Here is a 26,808-nt window from a genome sequence, read left to right as displayed (position 1 = left end):
ATGTGCACTTGGCGGCTGCAATCATGAAACAGGTCATCAAATTTCAAGGCCGCAAAAGTTTCTGTGAACTGAAGGGTGAAGGTTGTATGCAGGAGTTTGGTACCTCAGGATCAATTTCCTCAGAGGAACTATTTTGTTACAGTTATAGAGGAAACACTTAATGAGTCAAATAAAGCTGAACAAGATGCTCTGCAATATATAGTATAACCTATCTGTTTTAAGATAGCGTCTATTGTCGATTTTAAAAATACAAACTTCTAGTTATAATTCCGCTGTATTTTTGAGCTGTATCTGCCTAAGCCAATGATTTTAATTGTAAAAGTATGCAATTCAGCCTGTGGCTGCCATATACTTTTTCATGGATCACATTGATCGAATAAAACCATTCATTCATTCATTCATTCATTCATTCATTCATAGTCATACCAAGGGTGATTTTTAACCTCCTTGGTCATACATTGTATATCATTTAATACCTTTAATGTAGCTCTTGTGATGGTGTTTATAAAGGCATGCACTACGGTAACCAAAAATGCTTTTTCTTGTTTTCTTCCTCACAGAAAATTTATCTTTCAGGAGGAAAATTATTCTGTCGCCAAGAATTCTAAGAAAACCATGCTTGTCCATGGGGCAAGCAAATTTTTTTCTTGTTGACTTTTTGAGACAAAGTTTAATTTTTTTTTTCTTTTTTTCTTGCATACATGCATGGGCCATTTTATATTATAGAAGTCTGTATGGCCATTGTATGTGTTACTAGTCATCAGTAACATAGTCTACCAGCTGTGGCTAAGATGTCTGTACACACTCAAAAGGATTAACACTATGAAATGGTGGGATATAAAGGGGATATAAAAACATCTGTCCCATGTATTATGTACTACACGAAAGTGCCTCAGAAAAAACACTCAAAAGTTCAAAGTATTGCAGATTATAACTAGAGTTCGGCGACCTCATACCTCCATGAAAATTTAGAGCTTTCGTAAATTCCATGCAATTGACTAACACATTAACATAATTTATGCATGGTGTTGTTAATCATTGAATAACGTACACATGTCACAATTATAAAATTCCCATTATTAATCATAAAGTGGTTTTGCAATTTTTGAATAAATTATGCAAATAAGTTCTTCATTACCATATTTGGTATCTGCTTCTATTCCACCTATCATATTTAACAGGTGTTACATGTATTGAGGTCCAGTTATTGAAAACAATGGAACTATACAATTTCCTCATTAATTATGCAAGTAAAGTCCTCATTTGCATAACATGTATATCATTATGAACATCTTTGCCTAAGCTACCTGCATGCCTAAAATGCAGGCAATCCGTCGTTCCTTTCTGCAGTTATCCTCTCTGGAGTGTCTCGACAAAAACACCCCTGCAGTTCCAAAATTAAATGTTAGAGGGTTGAAACTTGCCCCACTTGCTTTTGGCGCTAAAAGCTATCTACCAACTAAATGTCAAGACCATAGCATGTCTGGAACAAGAGATACATTGAAAAAACTGCTATGATAGAATATTCTCATTAATTATGCAAATGTACTCCTATTTTGCATAATTAGTATCTTATCTTGTAAAACATTGTCTAAGGTACCTACATACCAAAAATGATGACAATCCGTTGTTCCCTTCTTGAGTTATCCTCTTTAGAAGTTTTTGACAAAAATGCCCCTGCTATCCCAAAACTAGACGCTAGGGGGCCCAAACTTATGTCATTTCTTTCTGAGCACAAGAGCTATCTAATACTCAAAAATCGTGACCATAGCATGTTCAGAACACCGAGATAGCAAAACCGGAAGTTGCGCTGCAGTACCAAGGGAAGTTGCTAGGGGGCCCAAAATCTAATCATTTCCAGCTTTCATCACACACTACCAACACACCAAGTATGAAACCAATCCACCCAGCCCTTCATGAGTTATGCTGACCACAAATATGCGGACACACAGACAGACACACACACAGACACACACACACACAGACACACCAAAAACTATACCTCCATTTTTTCATGGAGGTAATTATTATAACCTGCAGAATGTTGCAGAACCAGACACGGCTATGAAGCATGTGTAGTGGATCTGGGTGGGTCTATGGTAAGAGAAAGATTTGCCATCAGTATGTTTAAGTATCATCAAATTTGATCATCTCTCATCCATGAATAATCACACCAGGTTGGGAAATTACAGGACATCAAGTTTATTAACGTGAAGGATTCGCCATCAGTACTAGTATGTTAGTCTGATAATGATGTTTTTCATAATACTTGCAAGTCATGAACCTCAACTCAGTTACTGTTCCATTATTCCTGTTCATTTCAACCAGCATACATTGTAGGAGGCAAACTTTTCTTGTTTTATAATAAAGATAAAAAGCACCTTGAAGTTTACATGATGTATTTCATTTAATTTCATCCCTCAAAATGTAGGAAATCGTGTTTCTGAGGGTTATGTAGTCAAATTTTCAGGGGGAGAATGCCCCCAGCCTCCTCCACAATGCTCATGCCTTGGGGTGGGTACCGGTACAGAAAATTCAGGTCCAGTTCAGGTCCAGGTCCGGACCTGAACCTGATGCATTATGTGAAAACTCGTGAAAGGACGATACTCAAAACAATGGTCCATTTTGCTACAAAGAGATCTGTTTTGTGGCGTATTAGACTCTCGCTGGCGTTTTAAAAATCCTACAAGGCTAACTGCATCTGTATGATTGACTGTAAAAGTTGGTAAAAATGACAGTCACTATAGAGTCTTCTCTGCTTCGCTCTTGTTATTATGCCTAGACCGGTAACCCTGAAAATGTGTGAATGCCTGATCATATAATCAGTTCATTTTCCATTCGTTCCAACTTCTGGTCCACCGAATTTTTTCAGGTCCAATGAGAAAAACTCATGCCTGTGCCACCCTGTGTGCCATGGTCCTGGTGAGAACCCTGTACAGTGAATGGCAGCTGAGGACAACAACAAACAGTTACTATCCTTTTGAATTAGAGACTTAATGGGCGAGCTTCATGTATTTCCTACAGTGTGATGCTGCTCTCTTCTGCATGGAAATTGGGATAGATCCCAGTAATACCTGGTGTGTACAGTACAGGTGTTGGGGAGGCAGACGTCATGTTGCCATGGCAACAGGGGAAGCCTTGTCCCACAAGATGGGACAGTTAGGAATATCTACCAAATTTGAAAGAAAAACCCCAGGACTTAATAAAGCTATTAATGTGTAATACGCAATTGCCTTCAAGTGGGTATCCAATCTCAGCTTACACATAGATCATACAAGCTATTGCATTTTGCTGTATTGAAATTCTTCACAGCATAGATACATATTTCAATAGTTCCAAGGACATTGCTATGAGTGACAAGAAAATAAATTATGTTTTATTCAATTTGCTCTTGCTGGTAATCAACCTTTGCAGTGTATCCATGGTATGTATCTCATCATGTTTGAAGCATTGAAATACAGTCACGTGAATTTATAATTAGAAAAAATTAGTGGTGTTGCCTATGGTAACAGCCTACGTAAGCAAACGCAAACACTATGATCTTGACATTCTGCGGTCTCACACAGAATCGTACCCAGCACAATCAGGTGCAGCCGCATCATCGCTCCTGCCGCCTAGTCCAGCCACAAACTGCACCAAAGTCCTCCACAAGTCTGGAATCTCACAACCTAAATTGGACTACAGACGACCAGAATCAGCTCCACCATGTTCAACAACAGCTCCAACCCATGGATGGTCACTGAGGGGACACCTGCTCCTGTGTTTGCAAACTTAGTCTCCTGCTACAAGTGGCATCTACAGAACAATACCGCATCCATCGCACAAGCCAACGAAGCCTGCTCCATGCACGAGGACCTTGTGAGATTGGGAACAGAGACTGACATTGTCTTCTGGCTGATGGGACTTCTCATTATCATCAGTAACGCTGTGGTGCTTGTGGGGATCATTGGAACAAGAGAACTCCGCAGACCCATCTACTTCTACCTGGCAAATCTGGCAGTTACAGATGTTTTCGCAGGCATTGGACTTCTGTATAGAACAGTAGGTCATAATGGCTACGATCTAATGTACAACTTTCTCTTGACATATGTTAACTTAATCATATTTACTCAGATGACTTCGGCATCAGCTCTAGCTCTATTGTCTGTTGACTGCTATGTAGCATTAAAGTATCCTATATATGTCCACATCCATGCAGATACTGCCAAACTGCGTGCAGTTGTAGCAATGACTGTTTCATGGGTTGTTGTTGCACTGCTTGCCTTCTCACCCAGTATGGGATGGAACTGTCTCCATATGGAGACCCTGACCACTGGTATCTGTATTTCATGGTACCCCCTAGCCTTTGTCATCACTTGTGCATCCATACTGCTCTTACTGTGCATAGTCATGTTGTTCACAAATATCAGTCTGTATGTAGCAATCAGAGAACGAGAAAAGAGAAGGCTTGAACAGGCAGGGGTCCCCCCGGGGGCACCAGGAGAAAACGGTCCTGTACAAAATGTGGAAGGGGGTGTTCAGCCAAACAATGCCGCACAAGAGGAGGCACTGAGGAAATATGAAGCAAGGGTGTACAAGTCCAGGACTGTCATGATTCATGTCATAGTGTCTTTTGTGTTCTGGCTGTTACCCCTCCTGCTGGTGGCATTGTGTAGAATGATACCAGATATGTGCCCTAGCAAGACTGGAGTGTTCGCATGCTTTTCTCTGAACTCGGTACTTAATCCATTGGCAACCCTGTTCCGCACAGCAGAGTTAAGAGATGCAATCTGGCAAAAACTGACAGGCATCCATCAGACACTTGTCACCGTGATACGGGGAAACCGCTTTGACCCACAGGAAGACCAACCTGGAACAGGAGATGCCCCAAATCTACAGGAAGGTCCTGTACATGGAGAGGGACAAAACACACCAAGTCTGGCTCCAGATGAACAGACTTCGGTGGGAAACCAGAACCAAGCAGGAACAGGAGATGCTCCAAATCTACAGGAAGGTCCTGTACATGGAGAGGGACAAAACACACCAAGTCTGGCTCCAGATGAACAGCCTCCAGTGGGAAACCAGAACCAAGCTGGAACAGGAGATGCTCCAAATCTACAGGAAGGTCCTGTACATGGAGAGGGACAAAACACACCAAGTCTGGCTCCAGATGAACAGCCTCCAGTGGGAAACCAGATCCAAGCTGGAACAGGAGATGCCCCAAATCTACAGGAAGGTTCTGCACATGGAGAGGGACAAAACACAGTCTGAGTCTGGCTCCAGATGAACAGACTTCAGTGGGAAACCGGAACCAAGCTGGAACAGGAGATGCCCCAAATCTACAGCAAGGTCCTGTACATGGAGAGGGACAAAACACACCAAGTCTGGCTCCAGATGAACAGACTTCAGTGGGAAACCAGAACTGTCAAATCCACAGTTACCATGCCTTCAAGAGGCAGTGTAGAAAACCTACCAACAATTGTGGAAGTAGACTGAACATGACGTGTGCAAACATAAAGTCTGATACAGATTTCTGAACCTTCTCACGGAAAAGAAACACGTAGTGGAAACAAAATGGAAGCCTAATGAACAGTTACTGTATGATTGGCAACAATGGCAAGTACATTTTATGATTTCATGGTGAGAACTGTGAGGCCAACAAGAATTCACAGCTCTTTGTTGCAAGTATTGGCACAACAATTACATAGATTTGTAATGGCACCAAAATTTGTGTGACTTTTTTTGTCACATAGTGTACAATTTCATGTAGTATGCACTGTGTGGTGACTATTTTGTACATATTATTAAGTTACATCATTATGAAGATGTTTGCACTTGGGAGACATTAAAAATAGCACGATTTGAAATCTGAAAAAAGCCTCAGACTTTTTGTCTTGATCCATCTTGTCATAGTTATGACTAAATTGAATGCAATTTGATCACAGCTACATGTAAAGAAAGGTGTGTCACAGCTGTTGCGCAGTAAATGACTTGTTTGTGGTTCTCTTCCCATGTATCTCAGCAGTAACTTCACATAAAGTACACACTCTGACTTTACCAACAACGTGAAGCACCTTTTCGATTTTAAGAAGTTTAAAAAGTCTGTATTTTAATCAAGAAAATATGGTATCAGGCAGTTTCCAGTTGTTGTTTATTACCACGTTGAAAAACAAAATTGTGCCCTCTTCCAATGTTGTTTTAAAGGCACCTTAATTTTCAAGTCATTTTTGCACACAGTTAGCTTAAATAACATTCATCTCATTGCATATCGACCTTTATTGAGCAAAGACGAGATGTCATTGGGTGGTGAGAACTCATTGAAAATCTGAGCGCTTCACGTGCCATTATTTCAAATTTGTGGAACGCACGCGAACATGACCAATGAATCCCGAACGCTTCTGGAGATGTCGTCACTTGTTCGAATAAGGTTTCGATTTGCGAACGGGCGAATCAGATTCAATTTGCTCGGTGACCTCATGCGTTCGAAAATCTCCAAAAAGTACCGACGGGAAAGTGTAGGTGGCTGTATCCTGTGCTGATTTATTGTAGGATGTAATAAATCGAAGGGGTCCGTTTGCGGCATGTTTGTGTGTCCCTTTAAACGCTCAAAGTACAAAATAATGATACAAATGTGCTAGTATGGTGAAGTTAATGTCTTTGTCAATATCGTACCGATAGTCTCATCCGGAATATTTTTAATTCTATGCTCTAAAAACTGCTCTTGACGCCTTTAAGTACGTCACTTTTGGAAAACATGGTTAATGATTAATTTTGCATTTGCACAAAGGAAGTTCAAAATCCTAATTTTGCAAAACTTAACATATATGCTTCTGCGCCACAGCAATGAACAATTGAAACCACATGTCCGACCATAACCTTTGCTAAGCCCCATTTCAGGGACAGTCCTTCACATGTCTGATCATGAGAGGCTAGAATTCAAACTATTATGAATAACTGTCACTTGCTATGATGCTCCTTGGATGGTAGAATAATTTTGGTGGGATGAACCACATTTCCGGGACACAGTCCTTCACATATTTCAGAGCCCACAATTCAATAACTCCCTGTTCCTTGAATACAATAAAAGCTTTATGATGACTGTAGATTTTTTTTATTAACATGGCGGCTGCACTAATTGCTGCTGTCAATCAATTTGTCGTTGAATGTAATGTGAATGACCCCTGTGGCCCCTAACAAAGACATGGACTGTTGGTTGCTTTTTAGAGAACCATTTAGGACGGGACCAGGGCTCTATAGCCAGCTGGAAATTTTTTTTCCGTCAGCCAATTCCAATCGTCGTGAAAACCACAAAAATTAATTTTCCATATGACACTACAAAGTAGTAAATGTTGCCATTGAAACCTTGAAAAATGGATTTTAATGAGATTATCGTAATATGCAAAAGAGCGCCAACACACATTGACAACATTCATAACAATAGCAAAACAATCAGTGTGTGGCCTGTACGGCTGTGGATTGCGTCCTCAAGCCGCTGTAGCTTCCACAAAGGATTTTTGTCCGTCAAGGTTGGCGGATTGATTTAAAATTTTTTCCGAGCAAAATTCCGTCAATTGATGGAAAAACGGACGCTGGCGAGAGCCATGGACGGGACTGTCTCAATGTGGTTGTTGACAGAAATTGGTAGGGAGATATGGTTAGTTGGACGGACAAGTTTGACTGCAATAAGATTGCTGTTGCTATACCATCAACAGATATCCAGTAAGCAGTCTGTACTCCCTCTTATTGAAAAATTGCTTTCATTGTTTCCTATACCTGCATGGTAACAATGCTGGCAGTACAGGAATATTTCTTGGAAGAGAGAGAAAAGATTAATTCAAAAGCAATTCAGAAGCCCTCAGCATTGTTGTGATAACCCTGAAAATATAATTGAAAGTGTAAATAGCTTGTGTACTGGCTTAGCGGACATCATGTTGCCATGGCGACCATTCAAACAAAATCAAAGCAGTGTCAGTACCTCATTATAGGGGCCTTTATGATAATAGAAAAAGGGTGGGCGGATCTTTCAACTAAAAGAACCCCAAGGGTTAAAAAAACTCACAAGAAGTAATACATGTATCCTGTATATTATTCGTATTCGTATCAGATCTGTTCAATGTTCATTACGATATAGCAAGATGAGGTTGACCAATCAGAAGTCCCCATTTCATACTGGGTATGATTGGCAGCAACAGCATCTAGTGGCTGATGGGTGGTAGGCTCACTGACATGTCGAGAGAGCGCTGGGGGCCATTTGGGCGATAACGTAATACACCAAGTTGTCGCCATGTGGTATAAACATTTTTATTTGGGACCCTGGAATATTAGCCTTTGGTAAAAGGCAGGGCTCGAAATACCACCTGCATATGCAGGTTAGTGCAGGTAAAATTGGAGCTGTGCAGGTATTTCTGGTGTCTACCTGCACCTAACCTGCACTGGTCCAAGTACTGGGTTTTATACAGAAATGTCCTATGATGTAGGCGTATGTGGATTGTTATTAGCAACAATCTTTATTGACAACGACAAAAGTACAGCGACTTTCGTAAGGTCTACATGAATAACATCTACTTACAGTACAACTAAACACATATATATGGATATCTATAGGTATGGATACATCAACATAAAGGGTCTAGCATGTCATTTACACTATTGGTTCTACGGTATAAACAATCGTGAATATATTTGCCTACTTGTACACAGTGTGGATTTTCGCCTCCCAGAATGTACTTGAATTTATCTATCAAACAGAGAGTAGCAAAGTCTTTAGAGCGAGCGGAAAGTAATGTGAACAGCTCTGTGCGTTTGTCATCATATTGAGAACAATCCATAACAAAGTGACGTTCGTCTTCGATCTCATTTGGGCAGAATGGCTGCATTGAAGGTTACAACCTATTAAGTATAAATTAAAGAATAAATAGCAATGGTTCCTCAACAATTTTAGTATGATCCATACTCCACCTAAACTCAGAGTAGTGCAGGTAAAATTTGTCTGGTACAGGTAATTTTGAATGTTACCTGCACCAGTGCAGGTATGCAGAAAAAAGTATTTCGAGCCCTGGTAAAAGGGCACATCTAATTTTATAGTAAACACAATATAGTAGATCACAGCAACACTGCAGAAAGCAGCTTTTCTGTGTTTGTAGCATCCCTGCCCAGTCTCTAGTAGGTGGTTTCAGACAGGTTATGCATAAACTTAAGGCTTCTGTGTTTCTTTTACTGTTAAATACTGTAAATGCATTTAAGTTCCAGAGATTTAATTCTTTGCTACCCATTTTGGTGATACAGTCAAACCTGTATTAGGGGCCACCTCTACAGAGGGGCCACCTGTCCATAGTAGCCACTTTTTGTCGGTCCCTTGGGTATTTTATCTACAAGTTACCACCTCTATACAGAGGCCAGTTGTCTATAGTGGCCAAATTTGTCCGGTCCCTTGACTGGCCGCTATAGACAGGTTTGACTGTAGTCTGTCACCTTCCTCTGTGCAATTCTGACTAGCTGGCACTGCTAGCAATTTATTTATCGCTGCTGGACAATATTTATTTTTTAATATGACAACTATCATTCCTGTGTGACATTATGTTTGGGACTGCATGTATGAACAGGTCTTTATGTTATTGTTATACAGGGCTCGGAATAATACCTGCATATGCAGGTTAGTGCAGGTAAAATTGGAGCTGTGCAGGTATTTCTGGTGTCTACCTGCACTGGTCCATGTACTGGGTTTTATACATTATGTATAATACTAGGTGTATATGGATTGTTATTAGCTGCATTGACAGTTACCGCCTATAAAGTATAAAAGAAAAAATAGCAATGTTTTTTTCACAATTTTAGTATGATCCATACTTCCTACATTCAGAGTGGTGCATGTAAAATTTGTCTGGTGCAGGTAATTTTCAATGTTACCTGCACAGTATTTCGAACCCTGTTTATAGCAGCAACACCTAAGCTGCAGTGTGGAATAGTACCAGTCAGGATTGCCCTGACGAAGGTGACAGTCGCCAAAAAGTTGACTCGCTATTGTTCGTAGATCCAGGTTTCGAAAAAAGAACATTATTATCCAATCTTGTTCTCTACTTCACAGGAACTACCTGACGATGATGACGATGATGGAAGAGACAGTGGATTCCCTGGGGAGGAGAGCTGATATCCTGGGAACAAGATTATAGTTCTATGGAGAAATTGATACCAACTACAATGTTCCTCCATCTAGCATTTTTGTTTACATTTACAACAGGTCTGTTTGGCAGAGAAAGCTTTAGAAAGGACTTGAAAACTGTCACTAGCATCAGTCTTTAAATGACGAGTGAGACTTCATAAGAGATCATGTTTTTATAACCCAGAAGAAAGTGTCAGTGATAATCCTCTGCATATTGAACAGTAAGTATGTAGGTGGACTGTCTGTATACTATTATATTTTGTACCAGGGCTGTCTTCAGGACCATCTCTCTTTCCAAGTACAGAAATTTGATTGTTGGGACGAAAATTTCACCCCTTCGTTAAAAAAAATCTGAACTCCATGATATGAAAATGTATTAGCTTAAAATGACCATTCTCCTATAGCAGAGTACCGTCAGTCATTTATTCCTGAAAACAGATGGAGTCCCTCTGACGACTCTGTTTCGCCTTTGCATAGGAGAATGAAAATGACAAGATTGAACAACAACTTGGGCTCCTAAACAATGAGTGGGATGGGGAAAATATTAAAAGCTTGAAACAGCCCTGGTTAACAACACTATTAGATGGAAAATATCTCCTTTGTCACATTTTCAGAATACACTATTAAGAACATTATGGGAATAAAGATCTCAAACATTATGTGGACATGCCTTTTTTCTCAGAACAAGATTTGTCTATACTTTGAAGTATTATTACAAAATAGACGTTACTTAGATAAGAAAGGATTTAATTAGCTACATCTGAAAGTTCTAAAATGATTTTTCAAATAAATATAACAATATCATAAATGCAATGCACTGATAGACCATTATTCTGGAAGTGGTTCTCATACTGTGATACCGTGAAATGTAGCCAAAAAATCTCAAAAAAATTTTGAAACCAAGGGATATGATAAATACTGACCTATTTTATCTAGCAACTGTTAATATTTACATAAGTTTTTTTTATAAGGAGCTTCTACTGTTACAAATTAATTTTACAAAGTACCTTCAGTCTGTAGTGTTACAAACTTACAACAATTATCAAAAGAATTACGAACAAAACTTCTGTACATCAAAGAAATCAGTTTTGAGACACACTTTGGGGTTTGTTCCTTACTTTTGTAAATTTCTGCTTTTTCTTAGCTGCTTTATTCTCTAAAACTTGCCCTACATTAGAAGATTTAACATTCTCTAGTGCGATCTTGTTCCTTTTGTCTGACTTGTTCTGTTTCATTTTATGTTTCTCTTGCTTCATTGCATCAGAAGCTTCATGTCCATTGTTATTGACTGTGATGGAAAGATTGACTTCATCGGGTGAGGTTTGCTTGGAGTTCTTTGTCTTCTTGCTAGGGGTCTCTTCTGACTGGTCTTCAGGGGCCTGTCTGTCTGATGACACCTTCCTCTTCTTCCCTTTCTTGCCAGTTGGTAGATTTGTGCTGGAAAATTCACAAATAAAAGCAGAAACAACTTACAATTTGTTCAAATCAGTTTATTTGCACAAACCCTTGTAGTGTCCAGTGGCACACAGGTTAGCAAGTTACCTTGCTGTTTCTGTAGCAGGGTATAGTTTTTAATGTGTACCTCCTACGAGGGCGGTTCAAAAAGTAATGCCACTGGTTTTATAACAAACTCATCTTTTCATCGAATGAGTTGAAATTTGGCACAAATGTACAAGACTATTAATCCTCTTGAGATTGAGATATCTCAATTTGTGGTTCAGATTTTTATGAGCAACTGAGATGATTTTAAGATGACCAAACTCTTAAAAGCTTGTCAGGAGATCAGTTCCCCTAGATCTTACCATTTTAAGAGTATTGTAGGAAACTGAAATTTCACCTGTACAAGAACAAATGTATCTATAGATTACATGCCAAATTTCATGTTTGAACTCTCAATGGTTCATCTTATACAGCCACTAGAATGGAGCAAGTTGCTATATTACAGACAGTTTGATTAATAGCCAAATACGTGGTTTGTTGAATAAAGGTTTTTGTAGACTGCTTTTCCATTAGCCAAAAGATGCGAAACTTGGCACAATTATTAACTGTTTCAAGATCAAGAAGTGTCTTAAGTTTGATTTTTCTCAGTTAATAAAAAAGTCGGTTATGGACACTTTAAGCAGCTCACCCCTAATCCACCACTAATTACGACCCTGACGACCTCACTTCACACCAGGAACGAAAAAATAATAAATGGCTGTATTTACAAAATTAAAATAGGCATGTGGCTTACAGAGAAGTGCAACTTGATACATGTTCAATTTCAGTTTCTTACAATAGCTACAAGTGATTTAGAGACATTATCAATTGCACGTTAATTAACTCTCTAATTTCTTCCGACGGGATAACAGGGGTGTGGTCATCTTGAACCCAACTCAGTCACTCAAAAAAATTTCAACAACAAATTGAGATATGTCAATCTCAAGAGGATATATTATTGTACCTTTGTGCCAAATTTCAGCTCATTCGATGAAAACATGAGCCTTATATAAAACCAGTGGCATTACTTTTTGAATCGCCCTCGTAGAACATGGAACCCATTTTACATCCCTTCCAAAAGATGAATGCAGCCCCAACAAGATTGGAACCAGGACAGGAGCTCAACTGTAAGGTTACTACCAGTTGTGCTACAGGGATATCCCTTAACACAAAATCAGTAGGAAAGTAAGAGAGGAAAACCAAGTTACTGTAAATGCATTAAAGTTCACAGGGATTAAACCACTGCAAAAGCCTTTGCATTTACAGTAAGTTTTAAGAGTTGGCCCTACCTGTGCCCCATCAGTTTGAGACAGTTCTTGCACAGTCCCGTGATCACGCTGGACCGCGTGGCCACCTCCTGTTGGCTGAAGTGTTGTACAGCGTCCACCAGTTGGTCATTCAACATCTGTGAGAAGAGAGGACAATTCAGTCACTGATGCTGAATGCTTACAGACATTGGAACTGAATACTGAAGACATGTAGTCTAGACACAAGTAACACTTTAGAGCTAAAGATTATTAAATGTCAATGATCTTTCTGTCAAAAAATACATTCGGGCATCTCTTTTACCCTCCTAGCTCCTCACAAGAATGAATGAATGAATAAATATTAAATACAATTCAATCTCTGCAACAGTACAAGATACGGAGATTTACATTTTGAGTCTTCTGTATTCATTCTAGTGACGCCACTCAAAACGTCTGGAAGCAAATCATAGAATTCTATCAAGCTGTAGAGATTCATTTGTCTTTCAATATTGTTTACATAAAAGCATTTTGCATGCTGAATTGAATGCTGCTTTCAAACGAGGTAGCTAGCACACACAGAGTTAAAACCTGACTGATAGAACTACAATGTACAACGAGAGTTAAGTACTAAGAATTTAAAAAACTAGAAACATAATACAGCCATATGACTATTATAATAATCAAGAAAACATGAGTAAAGCATTCTACTTGTGCTTAAAATTCTGAACAATCAAAAGGAACAAAGATTAACTTTTAACTTTTATTCAAGCTGAGGGCTAAAAATTGTATATTCTCAAAAAATGGGGCCCTCACCTTACAGTCGCCCTCCACAGCCTTAATCAGTGCCTGAAGGGTCCTCAACACTTCCTGCAGGAATTTGGGCTTGGCCTCAGTGACGCCCTGACTGACCCCGTGCAGAACCTCTCCTACTTTCTCGGAGAGCCCCGAGACGAACGCGGCCCACTGCTGCGAGTCGGGCGGCTTCTGGTGGGTGTTCATCAGTCTGAGGAGAAGGTGACAGGCCTGCGTGCGGCGGTAGATCTGGAAAAGGGACCACCAATACTCCAATGACTTTCAAAATTCAAATACACGACGACAGTAAAATCTCCAACATTTTTTAGTTCTCAGTTTAAGTAAAAAGGATTACCTTGGTTTTACAATTTGAGCTTTGTTCTAATGCAAAAAGAAACACCTTTCAGCGCTCGAAATACCACCTGCATATGCAGGTTAGTGCAGGTAAAATTGGAGCTGTGCAGGTATTTTTGGTGTCTACCTGCACCTAACCGGCACTGGTCTAAGTACTAGGTTTTGTATATAGATGTCCTGTAATGTAGTTGTGTATGGATTGTTATTAGCTGCATTGATAAAGTATGAAAGAAAAATAGCAATGCATGGTTCCTGAACAATTTTAGTATGATTCACAATTCTTAAGTTCAGAGTGGTGCAGGTAAAACTTGTCTGGTGCAGGCAGGGCTCTAGCCAGCTCGAAATTTTTTTCCGTCAGCCAATTCCCATTGTCGCGAAAACTGCAAAAATTATGATAGCACGACGGAACTGAGACCTTGGAAAACGGGTTTTTAATTAGATTATCGTATGCGAAAGGGCGCCGACACACTATGTCAACAATCATAACAATAGCAAAACACACTTTCCGACCGTGGACAGCGTCCCCAAGCCGCCTGTAGCTTCCAACAAGATTTTTTGTCCGTCAAGGTTGACGGATTGGTTTAAAAACATTTCCGTCAAACGTAGCAAATTTCCGCCAATTGACGGAAAAACGGACTCTGGCTAGAGCCCTGGGTGCAGGTAATTTTCGATGTTACCCGCACCAGTGCAGGTATGCAGAAAAAAGTATTTCAAGCTCTGCCTTTGATTCTTCTGGTATCCAAAATGTCATCTCATGAAGGTTGGCGTGATGGATTGAATGAGTGCGTCTTTCTGTATTGGAATAAAACTCAGAAAGCACAACTATGGATTCTATCATGATCACAGGTTATTTTATCGGATTAGACAGTACCTGCACCCCCGTGGTGATGTAGGCAGTGAGCTGTTCCGCGAGCTGCCAGCCCAGGACAGGGAAGTGCTGTACCAGGTCCTCGAACAGCACGGCGTGGATGTGGCTGTCCCGCCGCGTCATGAAGTTCTCCAGAGCACTCTTGTACAACTCTACAACCTTCTGCACATCAATATGGCCTATAGGATATCCAATTGGGAAAAAGACTCTGGTTGGAGATTACTGTCCCGTTAGTCATAAAGCATTCCAGAGCACTTGTGTACTGTTCCACTTGTCATTAAGTTCTCACTCGTGTACAACTCCACAACCTTCTGAACATATAGCCTATAGCCGTATAGGATAGAGAAAAAGACCTGGTTAGACATTACTGACATCTACTGTCCTGCTACTTATGAAGTTCTCCAGAGCACTCTTGTACAACTCCACTACCTTCTGCACATCAATATGGCCTATAGGATATCCAATTGGGAAAAAGACTCTGGTTGGAGATTACTGACATTTACTGTGACAGTCCCACTAGTCATTAAGCTCTCCAGAGCACTCTTGTACAACTCCACTACCTTCTGCACATCAATGTCTCCTATAGGATAGGGGAAAAAGGCTGTGGTTGGAGATTACTGACATCTACTGTACACTAGTCTTAAGTTCTCCAGAGCGCTCAAGTACAACTCCACTACCTTCAGAGCACATCAATATGTCCTAAAGGATAAAAAAACGACTAATTACTATCATTGAAGAGGTAAAAGCTTCATTCAAATGTTACAGACAGCACAAAAAGTCTGGGGTAGAAATGTAGCAAAACATGATAGCAAGTTAGAGTTCAAAGAGCTCATGCCTCTGTGAAACACTTACTATATAGTGTTCTTCAAATGTCATGTTTTATTGTAGTTCATTGACTATTAAAATAAGGTTGATTAATGATATGAGCCCAGTGATCAGCTCCTGCCACTCCTCACTGAGTCTCCATGATCAATGATACAAGCATTGAAAACACGTAACTGAGAAAACACAAACAGGCAGACCAAAAACATTAACATTCCCATGAATTAGTAGAACCTTCCATTGACCCCATGACCTGGAATGTCTGTTATACATGTATGTTTGATGATAAATGACTAATTCTTCCACCTCACTTCCTATCATTCTTACAGGTCTGACCTATGACAGTCACTTTATCTGTATCTGTATCTATATATCCAGTATAACCGCCCTTCGGCGTAACACACCAGCTTGGTATATGTATACCAACTCTGAAAAACTGAACCAAAACTCTATATGTACATACAGTGAAGCCAAAATCACAAGAGGGTTAAAGATTACTTATAAATTTCCAACTGAACATTTTTCCCTTACCAGTCTTTAAGGCTGGGTCCTCTGGGCCTGTGGACTTGTCCTCTGCTTGTTTCTCTTTCTTCCTCTTGGACCTAGTCTTGACAGGCGACGGTTCAGCAAGTGATGTCTTCCCTCGTAACACTCTCAACAGAAACATGCAGCCAGCTAGACAAGGAAAAATAACACATGACACCACATGCTATGAAAACAGAATGACAACATTACCAAGCTTAATAGAGTTGCCCCCCTCCCTCTTTAATTTTTCTTTCAGCAGATACAAAATGCTGATCAATTGTCCACGAGCAATAAGTTACACATGTTTTCAGTATCAACTAATCTTTCTCACCAAGTAACATTGTCTCGATTGTCTCAAAATTCAACTGACCCTGCCAAAGTCAAATGTACCAAAATCATTAAGATTATCATGCGTAATGTTGGTAAATTTGCCCACAAAGACTTGTATTCTATTCTATTCTGTTCTATTCTATTCTATTCTATTCTATTCTATTCTACCTATCGGAAACTCCAAATCCTAGCAAAATACGATTTTAAACTTGGCCGCCATATGGTGCCAATAGGCAGCGTTTCTGTATCTTCAGGACCAGAAATTGTGTGGCCGTTGCCGCGTTGGACAGCTGGCCGCTATAGACTATTTCATAATGCTTAGGTCAATGGGAAAAATCCAAGGGACCGACAAAAAGTGACCGCAATGTCCAGGTGGTCGTTATGCAAAGGAGGCCACTAATACAGGTTTGACATTATTCAAAAAAATTTGCTCACCTGATACCAGTGACACCAGGTACACAGACGGAGCCATGTACGCCACCTGTACGATGTTACTCAATACCGCGTGCAGTTCTTCACTATCGGACTCCCCCAGCACGGGATAGTCCTTAATCTTACACAGCTTGTTCCGGTAGAGACCCGCTACCTTCTCCGCAAGTCCTATAACACATTCCCACCACAAATTAAAGCAACCTCACCTTCCATTTTCAAAACACATATTATGAATTAGATTCAGACTAAAATCAACACAAACATACCCTTACAGGACTGATGGTAGCTGAAATTGTATCTAGTTCACATGTAGCTGCTAATCAACTGTACTAATTGACTCATGTTTGTGGATAATTATCAGTCCACCATTGTCACTAATTTATTTTAGTTAATTATACTGCTAATTTCTTTTGTTAATTACACCCACTTGGTTATTTTATTCATTGTTACAACGATTGAGTTTACTTCAATTTTACATTTACTGTAAGTTCATTTAAGTTCGCGAGATTTTTAAGTTCGCGTATTTCGCTGAGACCTCTGCTTCGCGAAGTCATCTACTCGCGAACATGCATGTTCAATATCGTCCCCCTCCCCACACCCTCCGACCAAAAGATCCAGTCTCTGAAACTACGTGTTAACTATGATAGCAACTTATACCAATGACAAGACTCAATTGATAACAGACTACTAGTATTTATTCTTTTCAAACCGAAATAAAAGTTGACTCAACACATATACGATACATGGAGTCATTAGTGTATAGAAATGTGCCACTGGCGACTGGAGGAAAAAGAAACATGTCGGCTTTGTTTACTAACAAAACTTACGTATACGCCGTGACATGGCTGCGATAACAATCTACCTAGTACATTATCCTAGTTTAACTAGATTTCTACAAGTTAAAAACAGAACAAAAAATAAAAGTGAGTAGTACTGGTCTTTAAAAATACAAGTAATGGCTATGGAATTACAGCAACTAAGATTTACAACAATAATAGCGGGGTTTTTACGACTAGAAACGTGGCAAAGAAAATTCCGCTTACATGCCGAAAAAAAGACGTTCGTTTCATAATTCTGAGTTGGAACTACTGTAAATATCGGAGAGATAAACTCTTCACCTTCTTGTGTACAATTTGTGTCCACAAATTACGCTGAAAGTTTAAAACTTAGCGCCGTCTTTCATGCCGAAAATATTTCAAAATGGCGCCCGCGTCGCTTGTTTGGCGTGGGTATCCCGTCAACCTATGCGGCTAATGTGATTGCGACATAACAGAGGTCATTGGCCCTGCTGCGTTCCGTGCGCTGTCGTCAAATCACGACCGAAACAGGCCGAAATGAGCCCAACAATGAGACAGTGGCTTGGTAGAAACACATTTTTTATTGAGTACACCAACTTTAGACATTGTTTTAAGGGTAACTATGAACTCTAAGGCGTAAATTCCGCCTTTGACTGCATGACTGGTGTTGCGGTGTGGGTGGGAGGGGGGCACTCGCGTTACCGTCATAGTACCGGATCGTAACTTTTGAAAAATATTTGAAACACCCGCTCGCGAACTCAAAGATCTCGCGAACTCCCGATTTGCTCAAACTCGCGAAATTAAGTGCTCGCGAACATAAATGAACTTACAGTAGTTTACTTTCAGTTCTTCTCATGTCATACTTATGTACACTCATGTTGACTTATGTTATTTCATTGTTTTTGTAATGTCAATGGACTCCAGGAAGAATAGATTTTGCGATTGTAAAGTCTAATGGAGATCTAAATAAACACAAAAATAAACAAACAAACATAAACAAACCGTGCTCCTCGCTCTTCCGTAACGAGTCTTGGACGATCCTCAACAGCGGTTCTACGAGCTCCAACACGAGAGGATTGGATGGTTGCTTGCGAAGGAAGATGTCAAGGAGGTCAGTGACCCTTTGTTTGAAGTCTGTCATGAGCTTCTTTGCCTCCTTCTTGGTAGCTTTGGTGGACTTTCGTTGAGTGCGGAAAATCTTGGAGAGGGATTCGTCGAGTTTCATCATGGCGGAGTCGCTGAGGTCGCTTTCACCGCTGGCCGTGGAGGACAAATCGTCGTTGTCGTCGTTGTCATCATGCGGTGCGGCAGCTTTCCCAAGCGCCTCCTAGTGATATGAGTAGGAAGAACACCATGAAAACAAAGCCTTACAAAATGCCACTGAAAACACTGTGCAGTAAGATACTGTAAAATACGAAATTTTCATTATTCTAGATCTTTACTGTGAACTTAAAACCACAGCAACTATTTCCACTTTCAGAGAAAAACCTTGCATAACACTTTCAACTGTGTACATTCCATTTTCCCCCTACCAGAAAATTCACTCTCCGCAAACATTTTGCATTCTGCAGTATCTTCCATGCAGTACTGTTCGTTTCTGCTAGATGTCAGCATTGTCCATTGAAGATGTTGGCAATACTACATTGAACACAAACCTTGATCTTAGCTTTAAACTCTTCATCCACGTCTTGGACCTCCTCCTCCTCATCATCATCACTGTCTGACTCATCTTCGCTCCCCAGGTCTCCATTGGGCTTCAGCTTGATCTTCTCTTCATCTTCTTCATTTTCTTCTGCATCTTCCCCATCCTCCTCTTCATCTGTAAGTAAGTCCTAAAACATAGAATATACTGTAAGTCTTAATTTGTTACTGTTTATTATAGTTCTTTGGTATTTTGCATTGTCAATGTGTCTTAAATGCACAACATCATTCCGCCACCTGATGTACCATCCTGTATAGTGTTGTTTGCAATCCAAAATAATAGCAAAAGAAATACATTTGTAGAATCTCCTACTGAAGTTTGTCTAAGTCCTGGGAAAAAGTATAGGGTCAGTAGGTAAGGAGTTTCTTTTTTCTTTCTTTTTTTAGATTCTGGCCAAAATTTAGTGGCACAATACAGTTGAACAAAGTAAAACTGATATTCATGATGACATATATTTTCTCTGTCAAACTTTAATTTTGTGCATAATGGCTAGAATTTCAGCTGTGGATACATCTATCCTACATTAGATAGGACAAGCAGTTTTTTTCTTCACTTACAGCTTTTGGTCAACCCTTCCATAAAGCCTAGGGTCGGCAGGTTTTTCTAGGGTCAATACAACATTTTTTCCTAGGCTTATAAAAGCCATACATACTTCCACCATGACATGGCCCTCCTCATCACCCTCGGTCTTTGGACCCAGCACGTCTAAGATCAGCTGCAGCCCCTTCCTGGTCAGCTGGGGGCAGACCGCGCGGAACACGTTATCCACGACCGTACGCAGGAGGTGTGACGGACGCGACAGCAGGCTCAACAGGATCTCCACGACAACCTCCACCCAGTGGGGCTCGTCTGGAAGGCGATAACAAACGCTGGTACTTTTAAACTTCATAATGCAACAAGAGATACATTTGAAAAAACTGCTATGATAGATTATTCTCATTAATTCACAAATTAACTCCAAATTTGCATAATTAGTATTTCATTTTGTGCATCATTGTCTAAGGTACCGACATACCAAAAATCATGAAAATTTGTTGTTCCTTTCTTGAGTTATCCACTTTACGTCTTTAGAATTTTTTTACAAAAAATGCCCCTGCTACCCCAAAACTAGTCGCTAGGTGGCCTAAACTTATGTCACTTATTCCTGAGCACAAGAGCTATCTAATACTCAAAATTTGTGACCATAGCTTGTTCAGAGCATGAGATAGCAAAACCGGAAGTTGAGCTGCAAGGGAAGCCGCTAGGGGGCCCAAAATCTAATCATTTTCAGCTTTCATCACACCCCACCAACACACCAAGTATGAAACCAATCCATCTAACCTTTCTTGAGTTATCTTGTACACAGACAGACACACAAACGCTAGTGAAAATATTATAACAACATCAGTTGATGATAATATAAACTTTATAAAGCAGAGATATTGTTAGCATTTAATAAGCCCTGCCCCGGGCTTTAAGTCTAAGTTTTAATTTCACGATTTAATTTCACAGTATGGAGTGTTTGCGGTGGTTTTAAATTTGCGCTGAATATAACACCATAAAAATTGCAGACATAAAACTTTAACATTTACAGTACTCTATCATACATAAAGAGACAGACAAAGGACAAAGAAACATGATAGTTTTAAAAATAATGTTCAAGGATTGAAATGAGACTTGTGTCAAATACCCGGTAAACTACAATCACATACTATACATTTGTTTATTTTTGCAAGTTTTTTCTTTTAAATCTAGTTTGGGAAAGGAGGTATTAATTTGCAGTGCTATAAAAAAAGTATAAGCTTGCAATTGAAATAATTCAATAATACTGTAGTATAAACTATAACATATTTAGGTGATTTCTGGGTAGAGTCACTGCAAAAATAAAATAACCACAAACATTCCAAGATTTACAGTATATGGCTAGATCATTCCCACCTTCTTCTCCTTTCTTGAGTGATTTTCTCCTCTTCTCTGTTGCCTTCTCGTAGCAAGTCTGGATTTCTTCCAGAACTTCTTCTACCTGATCTGCATCCGTGAACATCTGAATCCCCAAGTTTAAGGTAAGAAGTTGGAAGCTCTCTGACACATTACATCCCTTTGCAGTCTTCTTTCTCATGGCTTCAACGTTTCTCAACATTACATTCCATGATTCCATCATCTCTTCTGGGAACTGCACTAGGGGTTCGAAATGGTCTGTGTCGTTGAGAAGGCTGTCGGCAAACTGGACCAAACTGTAGACCCAGAAGTCGCCGTTGGATCGCGTACCGGGGAGGGCGTGTTTGGGTCCGTCCTGCTTAAAACTAGGCATGGTACCGAGGGTAGATAGCACGCTGTTGAAGTGCTGTGCCGCTAGCTTGCTACTTTCTTGCGACAGCTCGAACGCGGGGGACCTGTCGCAAACCACGTCGCCTGCTATGGGCTTCTTTATCTTGAAGAACGCGTGGAGAAACAGAAACTTTGTCGTGTCTAACAGCCACTGCTCAGTTCTGGTTAGCGAGGGGTTCTTGACCACGTGGACGAGCTGGTTGCTCGCCCATCTACGGTGAGACTCGATGCTCCCCTCTTTCACCTCTTCGTCCGAGTCCGTTCCTGTCAAAAACACCTTCTTGAGCCACGCGGTGTATCTCAGTACAGCCTCCGCGTTCAGTCCGCCGACAATGGAGGCCACGGTTTGCGTCTTGGTCACGCTGTCGAAGTGGATCGTACTGGGTTTGTGCAGCAGCGCCATCAACACGGCCAGCTGTCGGTCCGCCTCCGAGCACGACTTTACGAACCTCGCCAGGTACTGACACAGCTGTTTCGCGGCCGCCGAGTGAAAACTGTTCGGATACACCAAGTTATTGATGAGCATCTTCAACAGACTCGGAGACATGGCCTGAGAAATATGTTCGGCGTCGAGCAGGGGAAGGGCGTGTTCTAAGAACTTAAACGCGAGCAGCTTTCGCTCGTGGCTGGCCGAGCAGAGGGTCTTGTCCACGATCTTGTCCCAGAAGACGGGAAAATGAACCTTGTCTTTACAGATACGCGTGAGGATTAGGACACAGACGGCATGGGTGTTGGGGTGGGCGGTTGCCGAGGCCATGATAACCTGAAAGGAAACAATTTGATACCTTTTAATCTCAAGTCTTACAACTTTGAAAACTTACTGTGTTTAACTTTCATGGAAGGAAAATAAACATAATGTTTTTGCTATGCTACTTCCTTTATTCCTTCATTCCAACGAGTAAGGTCAATGATCTGTTACAGCTGTCACCATGGTTACTGGAGGTTTAGCAGAAACCCTGTGGTGTCCAATTACAGTATGTAGAAAGTGGCAGGACAGAGCTGGAGAGGCTGGTCACCGAATATATGATTGGGGAAGAAAAAATAGAGCAACACTGCCAACAGTTCGTTGTTGGGATAGACCATGTGAAGGTAACCATTATGTTGTTACTTGCAAATATCACCTTTTCAGTTTGTGAAACTTGAAATTAAAATTCATCACAGCAGACAAATTTGGTCGCACCCTTGGATATTTTGTATTTCTCATATGTCAAAGTATTGCACTCCAAACTCCATACTGAAGTCTCCATTCAAATCTTTATATTTAAAACCTCTTACTACATACAGGTTCATCTTCCTCACCTGCCCCAAAGACTCTAGGTTTTCCTTGCGAAAGATCTCCTTGTGTCCCCAGTGTTTCTTCAAGAAAGTCTTGTCCACCACGCCGGGGAAGTTCTGCTGTACTTTCAGCAGAAGGAACAGGGTTTCAGGTGCGCAGGTGCTCCACCCGTTCTGAAGCTCCTCCCTGATGTGTGGGTACAGGTGCTGGGTGAAGGTCTCCTCTGACAGCTGCTGGAACATCTGTGCTATGGCCTGTTGGAAAATTCATAACAGAAAAAAGTCTAATACAGTCAAAACTGCCTAAGCGACCACCTCTTTTTAGCGACCACCTGGCCTTTACGACCGCTTTTTCTCAGTCCCGAAAATTTCCCCATTGACGTAAGCAAATTAAGCGACCTCTTCACACAACCTGGCCAACGCGACCACAACCGCCAAAAATTGGGACCAAATCCCTGCCCATAATGACCACATCATTTTCAAATCTTGAGGTGTCATCGATTTTCAATGATGACAAGCGCGATTTTTGCCGAATTTGGGCAGTTTGCATCGGATTTTGACTGCCATTACGATGTTATGTTCAAAATATAGATGGCAGCGGATGTACGTGTGTGTGCTTGCTATTTGCCATTTAACACACACAAAAAAACATTTAAACTATGCATGTTGTGAGTCAGTACTTTTCTAACCGACCACCTGACCAAATCGACTGCTTTTGCTTTTGCATGTAAGGGAGAAAATGAAGCAGTTGAGGTGTTTGTTAAGGGGGTACTAGAGTAGGCGAGTGGGAGTCAAAACAAGCATTTTTGTGGTTGGATTTAAGTTTGGTCTTAAGTTTTATTTTGTTTTAATCTCACAACACTGGTAAACCAATAATAGGTACATCAGTTTGTTCAGTTATAGTACATAAAAGTTGCACAAGACAGGACTGTTAACTTAGACATGGAAGGATTTCTACTCTCTTCAGTAAGTGGGCTTCATTAAGTTACTAGTAACATGCTTGAGTTGTGGCTACTCAACGGGACGTCCAATCTTTAGGTCACATCCAAGAGGATGCCCCTAACAAAAGCTAGGTACTCATTTTCATTTTTGGCCAAATAGATGACCAGCTCACTCACGGATAGATAACACTACAGAGGAGTTAGCCAGCCCAAAACTACAGTAAGTGACATGTCTTGACATTGGAAGCCTAGTAGACTAAGAGGCTAATTAGTATATAGCAAATAGCCCATAACGCAACATACCTGAGCACCAATGTGTTGTAGATAAGGTTTATGTTTCCTCAGACCATGCAGGGATTTGAACACAGACACCACAGTCTCTGATGGGCTGTCTGTAAGTCTCCCACTCTGCACCACAGCAAGATAACCAAACAGCTGGGATCGAGGTAAAAGAAAATGTATGTAAAAAACAATTCCCAGATCAAAGAAGAAGATGTGAAAGAACAAAAATGAAGAATCTGAACGATAAAGAAGAATCTATCATTCAGTACATGTTTATCATACTCTGTATGTTAAGTCATTCGTTCAACTTTTCTGACCACTGAGATTTCAGCAGGCAAGATTTTTTGGGGTCAATTCTTTTATTTGCCAGCTTGCATCAGGTTATATAATTAAGTCAATGTGGCCTTAGAGCTCAAGTGAGTACTTTTTTTTGCCATACGAAAAAGTACATTTTCATCACTTAGAGCAGAGTTGTAGCCAGCCTGAAATCATTTTCCGTCCCCTCAATTTTGAATCCTATCGAGTGCCAAAGGTGCGAGACCTCAAGCTGAAAGCACAATGTTCCTATGGGGTCCAGGAAAATGTTAAAATCTAGACCCTCTGACATGCTATTTCCTGCATTTTGAGGTGTAGACTTTGCTGGTAAACTAAGCTGTCCATCTGTTATGGTGAAAATTAGACAAGCGAATCAGTTTTTTATATCTTTACTGAATTTACATATAGCTTTTTGTCCATCACAGAGGACAGAATGGGCAAAAAATTTTTCCGTCCCTAGCTGAAAAATTCCGTCAAAGGACGGAAGTATGGGCACTGGCTACAACCCTGGTTGCAAGTCATGAAGTTTAGATTATTTTGGATGGACCAGGTGACTTTTTTTCTGTTCCAACAAATTTTCCATCCAGGGACAAAGGGACGAGTCTTGGAGACAGTCTTGGAATAGCCTCTTCAATCTTGTGGACAAAAACTGTTGAAATCTGACTACAACAGTTTTTGTCCACAAGATTGTCCACAGAAATATACTTGTAGTATTTGACACCCTCTGTCATTGCAAAATGAACCCATTTTATGGAAGCGCATTGCGTTAGTTCAGGTTATTTTTGCCAGCCCCTCCACTATACTAAAAAAATTCTGGGGAGAACCATGAGTCATATACTGTACCTCTCCGAACATAGCTCCCCTCTCCTCTCTCGCCACCTGAAGTTCTTTCTTGATGAGCTGAAGTACATCCTCCACAGGGATGGCTGGCACTTCATGTAACAGCTCACACAAGGCTGTTGAGAAACCCTGCCTGGCCACCTTACGACTGGAGGCAAGGCCGTGGACAAGTCGGTTCAGAGCGTAGCCGATCTCTGGGCTGTACGGTGGAACATTCTGGAAGAGAAGGTATATAGAAAAGTCAGATACAAAAAATTCTCAAGACAAGACAAGCGTTGGCAAAAGAAGTTACATTTGTAACTTACAATGTATGTCAAACCTGGTGACAGCCATAAAATTTGCAAATAATGATTCTATAACTATCATTAGAGCAATAATCCTCTATGAATCTAGTTTTATGGCAAGAATGTTTTACTAAGGCCACTTTATGGATAATATTTGCATGCATGTGAATCAAAAAGCCCTTTCAGTTTCACACATTAGACTAAGTAATACTAGTATGCACAGGCGGGCGACAAGAAATCTGGGCGAATGCCTGAGACGTTAACAGTCTCGTCACGACCATTGTCTCAATGTACGTAACAATGGCGCCTGCAAAATGGCCAAATGTTTTAAAGGGCCATAAACTTTGACATATTAGTACCCACAGTTCCTGTCGCCCACGCGTACATAGTTGAATGTACAAAAGGGCTTGCTTGCATCCATTACCCCTAATAAAAAAGTTGGTGCACAAAATGTTAAGAAGCTAGCTCCAATATGAGCATATGAATATATTATACATATTTACCATAAATTGCGAAATATCAGAAAATGCCATGGAACACCAGCTCTGGATCTGAGGCTATTTTCGTGCCCTTTTTAAGTACAACTCTTATCTCCAAACAATTTTTTATGTATCATGCTCCCCCCAAAAATCTGTTGGAGTGTATCACCATATTTCGTAAAGGCGCGAAAGTAGTATGATACTATGAGCATGTACGGACATCACTACATACTTGCACCTCACAGTACACATGACAACCACCCACCTCCCCACTCGCATTGTACTCATCCTGAGTCTTCTTCAGCTCTCCTATCAGTCTCTTCACCGCGTCCAACCTCCTCTTGTCCTGGTGCTCTGCTACCTCCCAGAACAGATCTAAAATCTCCTTGCGAATCGGTCTGCGAAGTTCGATTCCCGCAGAATCGGCCATGTGCTCATCCACGGTAGCCATGTTTTAATTTCGGGGCCTCGAGGGATAAAGCAGTCTTAAGTATACAGTGCCTACTTGAATACAACTTAAATCTATATATTGTCTCTAGAATATTAAAAAGAACACAATAAATATTCTAAATATACTATGACATTTTTACATAAGATTT

The 26,808-nt window shown here is 40.6% G+C and overlaps 2 protein-coding genes across 3 annotated transcripts in view; one reads left to right on the top strand and one right to left on the bottom strand.

Moving 5' to 3' along the window:
• Positions 1–10,797, top strand: part of LOC118425619 (GPN-loop GTPase 3-like) — a 31,118-nt gene extending 20,321 nt beyond the window's left edge. For both annotated transcript variants that reach the window (XM_035834580.1, XM_035834581.1), the window contains one exon: positions 10,064–10,797. In XM_035834580.1, coding sequence (XP_035690473.1) covers positions 10,064–10,126 — 63 coding nt within the window. In that variant the 3' untranslated portion in view covers positions 10,127–10,797. The remainder of the gene's footprint in view (positions 1–10,063) is intronic.
• On the bottom strand, positions 10,530–26,697 carry LOC118425618 (myb-binding protein 1A-like protein). The gene is made up of 14 exons (XM_035834579.1): positions 26,475–26,697; positions 25,450–25,662; positions 24,313–24,444; positions 23,093–23,323; positions 21,404–22,556; positions 20,139–20,335; positions 19,440–19,616; positions 18,787–19,111; positions 16,991–17,155; positions 16,232–16,375; positions 14,882–15,057; positions 13,678–13,905; positions 12,907–13,022; positions 10,530–11,575 (listed from the first exon to the last, which is right to left on the bottom strand). The coding sequence occupies exons 1-14, from the start codon at positions 26,658–26,660 to the stop codon at positions 11,221–11,223; spliced, it is 3,798 nt and encodes a 1,265-aa protein (XP_035690472.1). The 5' UTR covers positions 26,661–26,697; the 3' UTR covers positions 10,530–11,220.
• Positions 26,698–26,808: the final 111 nt, after the last annotated feature.

This window comes from Branchiostoma floridae, chromosome 11 (genome assembly GCF_000003815.2).
Source record: "Branchiostoma floridae strain S238N-H82 chromosome 11, Bfl_VNyyK, whole genome shotgun sequence".
NCBI lineage: Eukaryota > Metazoa > Chordata > Leptocardii > Amphioxiformes > Branchiostomatidae > Branchiostoma > Branchiostoma floridae.
Note: the sequence above shows the minus strand (reverse complement) of the source record. Positions and strands in the feature narration are given on the sequence as shown.

Bases quoted from the DNA above. Each gene is read 5' to 3' on its own strand.
- LOC118425618 (XM_035834579.1), bottom strand. From the start codon at position 26,660: ATGGCTACCGTGGATGAGCACATGGCCGATTCTGCGGGAATCGAACTT. The intron at 24,445-25,449 runs GTACAGTATATG...CCTCGATCCCAG, and splicing joins GGGGAGCTATGTTCGGAGAG to CTGTTTGGTTATCTTGCTGT. The intron at 22,557-23,092 runs GTGAGGAAGATG...GTTTCCTTTCAG, and splicing joins ACCTAGAGTCTTTGGGGCAG to GTTATCATGGCCTCGGCAAC.